The sequence below is a fragment of the Pteropus alecto genome, unplaced genomic scaffold, assembly GCF_000325575.1.
Source record: "Pteropus alecto unplaced genomic scaffold, ASM32557v1 scaffold106, whole genome shotgun sequence".
NCBI lineage: Eukaryota > Metazoa > Chordata > Mammalia > Chiroptera > Pteropodidae > Pteropus > Pteropus alecto.
The window spans coordinates 19,510,440-19,519,753 of record NW_006442103.1 but is presented as its reverse complement, the minus strand read 5'-3'; the positions used below and the strand labels follow the sequence as shown (position 1 = coordinate 19,519,753).

Genomic DNA, 9,314 nt, shown 5'->3' with positions numbered 1-9,314 from the left:
CTCACACGGCAGGAGACACACCAACTGGTCTTTGCCACCAGAACAACCGCTCAGCATCCAGTCCAGCCACACAACCATGCTCCAGGCGATTGGATCTGGGTGAAAAAGGTACAGCCTGCTTCTCTTGAGTGCCGCTGGGACGGACCTTTCCCTGTCATCCTCACAACACCCACCGCGGTCAAGGTAGCTGGACGCCGACATTAGATTCACCATAGTGAATACCTCTAGCCAACCTATTTTCAGTGTAGATCTATGTGCCATCCGGGCAGCCTGGCAAAGCTCACTCTGGGAGACTTACGAGGCCAGGGCCCTTGTACTCACTCTGCTGGCTATCCCTTCAGCACCTCCCCCTACGCCCAGAATTGTGACAGCATCGCTCCCACGGACATTACTCCTCCGTTTTACTTAGTTGCCCCAAAGGCACCTGGTTTGCCTGTAATACCGGGCCAACCCCCTGTATCAGCTCCAACTGCTGGTCCCAGGGGACATACGGCTTCTGTGTACTAGTTCACGTTATCCCTCAAGTGTATTTCTACTCCGGGGAAGGGGGCCGCGAACATTTCCAGTACGTAGCCTATCACATTGCAAAGAGGGCGCCTATCCTAGTACCTGCACTAGTAGGCCTAGGTGTGGCAGGATCAACCGCTGCTGGAGCGGCAGCCTTAGTAACGGGGATTCTAACTACTGGACCCTGAGTCAACAAGTAGACAAGGACTTGCAAGACTTAGAGACATCAGTTTCTCACCTAGAGACCTCCGTGAACTCCCTAGCAGAGGTGGTCTGACAGAATAGGAGAGGGCTGGATCTCCTCTTCCTGAAACAGGGAGGTCTCTGCGTGGCTCTGGGCGAAACCTGCTGTTTCTACGCTCATCATTCAGGTATTATCAGAGATAGTTTAGCCCTGGTCAGACAGAGACTCCGTGACAGAGAAGAACAACATCAGCGGACAGGGTCTTAGTATGAGAACCTGTTCAACAGATCCCCTTGGTTAACTACGCTGCTTACGTCCATCACAGGACCCCTAATGCTGGTATTTCTGGAGTTGCTATTTGGCCCCTGTGTAATTAATTAGATAACCGCCTATGTCAGAAAGCGGGTCCAGGCAGTAAAACTCATGGTCCTCAGAACAAACCACCAACCGCTCCAAGTCGGAGAATCAATGATTTGATTTCTCTTGGACAACCAGCGGGGAATGTCAAAGTGGAAATTCTCCAGTTTCAGGGAGGAGACATCTCCAGGCGCCCGCCCCAGGAGCAGCACAACATTCCATCGTGCAGATGATTAAACCGTCTGCCAGGCCCTGTTTGATCTGAGTTCCCCGGATACATTTATTTTTGTACAAAACGTTAATGGCTAAGTTCTGCTTCTTGTAATCTGCTTATTCAAGGATGTAGTTGGAGGCTTTCGAAGCTGCCTCCTCGGGAAGCTCAGGCCTGATCTCTTCTAACCCTGCGTGGCAGAGAGTCAGTCACCGGCCGGCTAATAAAGGTTCATAATTAATCTCAACTGGCTCCGTGGGTCTTAGAATCATTCACGCCATAACAGAATGAGGGGCAAAGGCCAATATCTATTTTTCCTGTGATCTCAGAGGGTGCTACTTCTCCAGTCAGGTGACAAGAGGTGCAGATCCGCCCCCACCCCCACCCTGGGCCACATGGTCTGCAAAGAGATTGACTGTGTGAGCGTGACCACACAGGCCCCACGGGGCTCTCGGGCAGTGAAACAAGGATCTCCTCTCCAGGGTCAGCTTCTGGCTCCTCTTGCGGGGATAAACATTGCCCCCCTCCCGAGCTTGCTGGGTCAGCTCCCAGGCTCCGGGGCCCCTGTGGAGCCCCCGCCACCACTCTCACTTCCTCCGACTCCACTTCAGCCCCTTCCCCTTCTCTCTCCTGTCTCTTCCTGTCCCGTCTTCCAAGTCTTCCAAATCCAGAGTCACCCGGAGAGGCTGGCGGAGGGAATGAAGCTGCCCGGCGCCGTGGGGGGCCTGGGACGGGCAGAGGGCGCAGGTGACCGCCTGCTCAGGCCAACTGCTGCAGCGCGGGGGCGAAGGTGCACACTCACCAGAACTTTCCACCTACCCAGAGATCCCCAACCTTCTGTTTCCTACGAGACTCTCTGGTTCTAAACGTTGGCAATTCATTTACATATTTTCGGTTAGACCCAGAACCTGAATCGATCAAAACACTGGTTCCCTCAGTCCTCGAGGAATTTGCGTTCAACGCGTCACAAGAGGTGAAAATATTTATAGTCTAGTCTCCTAGCCAAATACAGAGTGTGGGATAAAACCTTTACATTTCCATATTAAATCAGTTTGGTCTTTCAGAACCTACCAAAATGTCGTCATTATCATTATTATAATTCCACCTGTGCACCGTTCTGACCCTTGGGATATGCGTTATTCTAGTGAGCTAGAAACTGGTACTTTGACTTGAAAACTGGCAGTTTTAATTCAATAGAAGAAACACTATCACCAAAACAGCCCACAGCCCTGCAGATCCTGGCTGAGCGCCCCTCGCTCTCCTCCACTCAAAGCCATCCATCTTTTTTCCAGGCTTCACGGCGAAGAAGCCTCCACTGCTCCACTCCCCACGTCACCCCAGCACGGTCTGCCCTCATCACCCCTCCTTGGCGGTCTCAAAACACCAGAGTGCCCTTGCCAAGCTGCTTCCTCCTAAATGATTTTCTGTCCTCCCCTCCAAGACTTCCCCCTTCGGACCCCTATCCCCCGTGGGGACCAGCAAGTGAAGCCTTCCTGTGCTCCCCCTTGTCTGGGGTAAAAGAGGTGGGTGGCTAGGGGCTGTGACTTGGTTTCCTGAGTCCCAGAATCATACCAAAGCTTGGGGAGCACATGCCACAAATGTTCCACCAACACACACACACACACACACACACACACACACACACACACACACACACAGAGACACCACTCCAATCAAGAGACAGCCCTCCTTACCTTGGGTTCTCCCACCGAAGCTCCAGGCCAGCTCTTCGAGCCCGTCCTCTTTCTTCACGCACTTCCCTGCTCCTTTAAGAAACACTTTTTTTCTAAATTGGAGCTGGTCCTGTTAGGCCTTCACGCCTACGCAGCATCCGCCCCATCCTGGGTGCCGGGTGTGGCTGGGACCAGACGAAGGCCCCCAGCATCTTCAGGTGTGTCAAACCAGTTCCACCTTGCCCCGAAATAAAAGCTGGCTGAGGAAAGTTGCGAGATAAAAAAGAGAGAGGCCTGAGAGGGAGCCACACTCACAGCCCCAAAGCGCCACTGAAAGGCACACACTCACTCACCTGGCCGCTTCCTCGAGAGTCAGCCGGCAGCCTGCGGACTCCCATCCCTGTGCTCGCTATGATAAGAACGGGCTTCCAAGTGGCAGCGAGACTGGGCCACCGCAGAGCCCTCCCTGGTGGCCCCCGCGTCCTGCCCGGACTCAGCCCCACCTCAGCCTTCGGATCCTCCGTGGACTCCCTGGTGAGTGGGTCCCCAGCCCAGCAGGATGGATGGCCCTTCTCCCAGGGGCCTAGGGCACAAGGAACACCCCCAAACTCCCCTTCCTAGATCGTGGCTGGCATAGGTGGGCAAGGTACTTTGGGACCCCAAGTAGCCCAGACCCAAAACTAAGACCAGGAAGACCATTTCTTCCCAGTCTGCTTTTATGTGGCCACCAGGTGAGTCACTTCCCTCCCATGACACTGGGAGTGCTGCAGCTGACTCGAGGCATCCCCAGAGGAAGGGGCCTGTGTGTGGTCCTGGCGAGTGGCTGGCTCACTGCCTGCAGCTGGGACTGGCGTGTGAGCACCTGATGCCGGAGAGGACCCCTCCTAGTCCCACAAATGGTACCACACCTCTGTGGAAGCCCAAGGCATGCCACGACATGCACACAGCTGTAGACAGAGCCGAAGTAGCCCCTCAAGTGAGGGAGTGGTAGCCGTGGCCTTCGCCACCTGTGGTCAACCCCCTAGAGAATACAGTGTCTCACGAGGGGCTCTGAGCCGACCTTCGGCTCTCACGCTCACAGCCTGGCAGCCTTAGCCATCTTCCAGTTTCCCCATCTGTACGATGCGGCCAGCGCTAGCAGCTCGCAGGTTTTAAAACAACGGAGCAGATGCCCACAGGGGTCTCCAAACCCTGTGCAAGGAAGGAAGATGGGCCATTTCCCTCAAGGGACTCTGGCGGAGGGGACTGAGGGGCCCGCGAGTGCAGGTGCACACCACCCAGAAGTCCCACAGCCCATGCAGCAGCTCCCAGGAAGCTGGCTAGTCCCCCTGATTTTTCCTGCCCAGGTCTCAATATTCTGCCTGAAGAAGACAGATTTCAAGGATTATGCCCTTCCCAACCCCAGCTGGTGTCCAGACATGCTGAGCCTGTACCAGGAATTCCTGGAGAAGACCAAGACCAATGAGTGGGTCAAAATACCCTCCTTCAAGTCCAACAAAGACCACATCCAAGGGTTCAAGCTGCCATCCGAGTTAGCAGTGACCTCCGGTAAGGCCTGGCCTGAGAGGGCACCAGGACCAGGTCCCAGCCGCCCAGCCCAGCCCCCTTCCCTGTGCTCAGAGGCACTTGGGAGGGAAGGTCACGAGCCCCCACCCGGGTTTCAGCCAGGGCTTCATTCTGGTGTCTACCTCCACCCTCCATGCCGCAGCCCCAGGCAGGTAGACGGAGGGTCCTGTCCGCTCTCCAGCACCCCCGCCCTCCATCTGAAGAGAGCGCACCCTAGAGGCACCACCCAGGAACTGCCAGCTCTGCTCTCTGCCATCCTGCCTCATCCCAAGCCCCCCTCCCCCACCCCAAAAGGCCTCGGGGCCCGTCCCCCACCGCAGGCTCGGGCATGCCATCGCGGCTCCGCCTGGGTCCACGACGCCAGCGCTGAGACTGACAGAGCCTTCCGCCTCCAGACTTCACGTGCGCGTGCGCGTGCGCGTCAGCGTGCGCGTCAGCGTGCGTCCACGTGCTCTTGTCGCGCTCATCCGTGCAGGTGGCCTTCCTGCCCCGGGACGAATGGGTGGTGCAGCAGGCAGACCACCCCTGGGGTTTATGGCACAAAGCAGGGGCGCCAGAGTGATGTTTTAAAGGAATTTGTAGCCATCCATGAAGGACATAGTTGCTGTGGTTGTCTTGGTGGGGCGGGGGTGGGTCAGAAGTTTGACTTATTTCACTGTGTGAATGACGTGAGTTACATTTTTAATTTCCAGTGTTCGAGGTCTGTGAAAGCCTTGACCTGGCCCCGACCCCCTCTGCACCTCACCCAGGACTTTCTGAACTTCCTCAGAGTTTCTCCCTCCGGAAAGGGGGGTGGGGTGGGGACAGGGCGGTGCCTCTGGTCCCCGACAGGGGGCCTGGGTGTCCCTCTGGTCTTCTCCTCGACCCGTGCTTGAATGGCCTGAACGGCCGCCCTGCACCCGGAGCGGGGCCCAATCCTTCATGCACCCCCTTCTCCAGCTGCGACACCCCCTGTCTCTCCGCAGACAAAGACGACAGGCGCCTCTTCACCAGGTGCATCCAGGTGGAAGGACAGGGCTACGAGTATGTCATTTTTTTCCAACCGTCCCAGAAGAAGTCTGTCTGTCTTTTCCAACCAGGTCCCTACCTGGAGGGGATCCCAGGGTAAGACTACAGGCTGGGACAGGGTGGGCGGCCTTGACCGCGTCCTGGGCTGGGCTTCACAGGTGGATCCCGCATGCACCAGGCCCCTGGGGCTGTACCTCTCCCTAAGGAGCCAGGTTGGGGGGTGCACTGGGCTTCAGCCTCACACTATCAGGCCTGGGAGGACGGCCGGGTCATCTGGTCCAGTCCCGCTGTGCAGGTGAGGGAGAGCCTCCTTATTGAGTCTGGGAATTTTCCGGTAAGAAGGGGTCTCAGAGGCCGCTTTGAGAGGAATGTGGTGAACTTGGAAGAGAACAAGATCTAGGATTAGGAGCCGGGCTTCCAATCCTGCTCTGCCACCTCTGGCCTTGGGACCCCATGCAAGCAGTTTAACCTCTGACCCTCAGTCTCCTTATCTAAAACCCAGGGCAATGATATCTATTTGCCAGGGTGGTACACCATTGTGGGCCGACGTGTACGTGCTCGTGCGCCATAAAGCACGACATAGCTGTCAGACACCATCTGTCCACACCACGTGTTACCCCAGGGCAAGCTCAGACACAGAGGTAAGGTCACTTGCCCGAGGTAGCACAGTCCATCAGGGTCAAATGCAGGACTCTAGTCCAGGAGCTGGGACTCCAAGTCCATTGCTCTCTCCACGGTGCTCTGCTGCCTCCAGACTTGGAAGAGACTCAGGAAAGAACTCGCTCTGGACATAAACACATCCACAAGATCAATCAGGCTGGCCCTGAGCCTCTTGCCAAAGGCCTAACCACCAAGTCCACGGCCGTCTGCCTTCTCCTCCATCCCTGTGTCTGCTCTGGACAGTCATTGAAGGCCATCGATGGTGCCAGAGCTCCTGCAAGGGAGAACAAGGAGGGGGAGGAGCGGCTGCAGGGTGCCAAGGTCTGAGAAGGACTCAGGACCAGTTAAGCAGAATTCAGAGACTTAGCAGGTGTCAGCACCTCTGCAGGCGGCGGAGAGAGACCTCAGCCCTTGGTCACCGTGGCCGTCTCAGAGGCCTCTTCTGTGGGGACGCCGCTTCCCCCACGAGTGCATGCGGACACTGGGGGCCTAGGTCAGAGCCCAACACAGGCCCGGGATCGCCTCCCTTTTGAAGAGGATAAACCCCAAGAATGCAGGGATGGGGTGAAGTGTAGCTGGCTCTTGTTTAGGGGCTCGTGGAGATGGGGCGGGGGAGGCAGAGAAGCACCTTCCAACGCTGAGGCCGGTGGACTGGGGGTGTCCAGAGAAGAGATTACAGCTGGATTGTAAACACCCCGTTCAGCCCACCTCCCGGGTAGGGAGGATCCTAGCTGTTCTCTACTGTGTCTTCCCTGTGTGTCTTCCGCTCTGCTTACGTTAGAACGCTTCGCTTCTGACACTTCCGGTCACCAAACGCGAGGATTTTCCCCATGCCACGCAATTTTCTGCGACATCGGCTGGGTGTCCTGCAATTTAACTCAATTCTAATACTGTCTACCTGGAGATAGTGTCACATCCCACAGATGAAGGGCTCGGTCCCACAAGACTCCCCCCACTCCAGACGTTGATCGCGAGTAGTAGGTCCGCAGATGACTCACAACTTCGGTCCGATTTGGCTACAAATCAGAAGTTCCCACAACTTCTTCCTCGGGTTCAATTAATTTGCTAGAGTAGCTCACAGAACTCGAGGAAACACGTGTTTATATTTACCGGTTTATTAAAGGCTGTGACAAAGGATACAGGTGAACGTCTAGGTGAAGACTGAACTTTTCTGTTAACGCTATCAGAAAAAAAATTTTTCCCGGTGAAATAAGTGAATCGTGGCAAGTGGTAGCTAACACATGCTGCAGCCACGTGGGAGGAAGCTCGGCCGGTTGTGACAGGTTCGATCGGACGAGATCGTGGGGAAGCCTGCAGCCCTGGCCTCGCTCCCCGCCCCATCCCAGGTTTGCCCACGGAGGGTCCCTGACAGCCTTGGTGGACGAGGCCTTTTCTAAAACTGCCTACCTGGCCGGAGAGGGGCTGTTAACGATAAGCCTCAACATCAGGTTCCAAAAGTAAGTATGGATCCCAGGGGTGTTGGCCAAAGTCATGGCCCTTTTCAACAGTGAGGGAGTGGCCATCCTTGGCAGCGGGAGTGCTGAAGGCGGCCTGCCACTCTCCTTCCCCGGCCCTCCGACCCCGGGAGCTGGCGGGTGGCCCCTGAGCCCAGAGTCCCTTAAGTCCTTGAGGCAGGGTGGGACGAAAAGAAGGATGGGGGACACAGGGGGGTAGGGAGGGAGGCCAGGGGATCACGGTGGCGGGGATGAGCTCAGCCGCCTCCTCTCCCAGCTTGATCCCCCTGGGCTCGCTGGCTGTAATGAACATTGACGTCGAAAAGATTGAGGACCAGAAGCTTTACATGCGCTGCATCATCCAGAGCAGAGACCAGCAGACAGTCTACGCCAAGTCCTCAGGTAAACAGGTGCTTTGGCCCCAGTTCCTGTCTTGCCACCTCTACCCCCAGAGCGAGCAGAAGGGAGGGGGGTGACAAGGACCCAGTCCGGAGCTGGGCTCGGTTTTCTAGCCGGGGACTGGGCACCTCCTGCAGACACGGGTGAGGGAGGCAGAGTCGCCCCGGGATTTTTTTTTCCCCTGCGTGTGAGTTGCCCACGCTGCACCACAGGACAGGGGCCAGGTACTGGATAACTGGATGCAAATGCCCAGAGCGCCCACCGAGCTCCCGCCATCTCCGCCTTGTCCCTGCCCCTCGGCTCGCCCTTCTCCTGCAGGTGTTTTCCTTCAGTGGCCTCTGGAAGAGGAGTCATCCCACTGACAGTCACCATGCCTTCAGGAGAGCCCACCCCTGCTGGCCCTGCCTGCCTGGACCCGCCACAGACCAGGGAAGGGACCAGTGAGGCGAGGGAGGGGGCGCTTTCCTCTGAGTAAATAAAGTCTCACAGCCCCGTTTTCAGCCCAAGACCTTTCTGCAGTTGGGTAACAAAACCCTCCCTGGGTGTCCCACACCCGGCCTTCTCAGCTGGCACCGACTGGAAGAATTCACCTGCCAGGCTCCTGGCACTGGGTGAGGTGCCGAGCACACCGCAACGAAAGACAGGACCCCTGGCCTCGAGACACACCACCTCGAGCCAGGCAGAGTCACGGTGTCCCCTCAGCTCCCCTCACCCCACCCTGGCTGCTGTCATGGGTGTAGTGCAAACCCAAAGGGAGAAAGGGGTCCATTTTACTTGATGAAAGCGATCAGAAAAGGCTTTCCAGAGGAAGCTCTGCTTGAACCGAGTCTCAAAAGTTAAGTGGTGTTCACCAGGCAGGCAGGGGACAGCAAGAGCAAAGGCACAGAGGGGCGAAAGAGGGGCACAGAGGGGTGACCTCGGGGAACAGGCAGGGCCTCAGTGGGGCAGGGGGCCGGGGCAGGCCACCAAAAGGGTTCATAAACCCTGCTGTGGAGTTTGAACTCTGTCTTGCAGATAACAGCCACTGAAAGTCACTCGGTCTGGCAGCCATTGGAATGGCTCCAGAACTGGGATAATGGGGCCAAGGCAGGGTTCCAGGGAGGAGAGCTTTGCAGAAAATGTGATTTGCGTGGCCATGGCTATAGGCTTCACCTAGGAGGGCTGGGGCGGGGCCAGTGTGGCACCAAGGGATGGAAGCCGCTGGCCCCTGATGGCCACCTCCCTCTGAAGCAGCCTTCCTCATCTCCCAAGCAGCTCAGGCCCAACAGAGGAGGCCAGGGGAACGAGGTTGGCTC

At 57.0% G+C, this 9,314-nt stretch overlaps 1 protein-coding gene across 3 annotated transcripts in view; it reads left to right on the top strand.

Annotated features, from left to right (window-relative positions):
• THEM5 (thioesterase superfamily member 5) overlaps nucleotides 1-8,519 on the top strand; it is an 18,298-nt gene extending 9,779 nt beyond the window's left edge. Inside the window, exons 2-7 of one of the 3 annotated variants that reach the window (XM_006919790.2) lie at nucleotides 2,552-3,466; nucleotides 4,279-4,480; nucleotides 5,464-5,602; nucleotides 7,513-7,623; nucleotides 7,898-8,022; nucleotides 8,338-8,519. In XM_006919790.2, coding sequence (XP_006919852.1) covers nucleotides 3,344-3,466; nucleotides 4,279-4,480; nucleotides 5,464-5,602; nucleotides 7,513-7,623; nucleotides 7,898-8,022; nucleotides 8,338-8,381 — 744 coding nt within the window. In that variant the 5' untranslated portion in view covers nucleotides 2,552-3,343 and the 3' untranslated portion in view covers nucleotides 8,382-8,519. Of the gene's footprint in view, nucleotides 1-2,158; nucleotides 2,233-2,551; nucleotides 3,467-4,278; nucleotides 5,603-6,030; nucleotides 7,624-7,897; nucleotides 8,023-8,337 lie in introns of those variants that run through there. The other 2 variants (XR_003042447.1, XR_001517629.2) reach the window with 2 other exon arrangements.
• The last annotated feature ends 795 nt before the right edge of the window (nucleotides 8,520-9,314 follow it).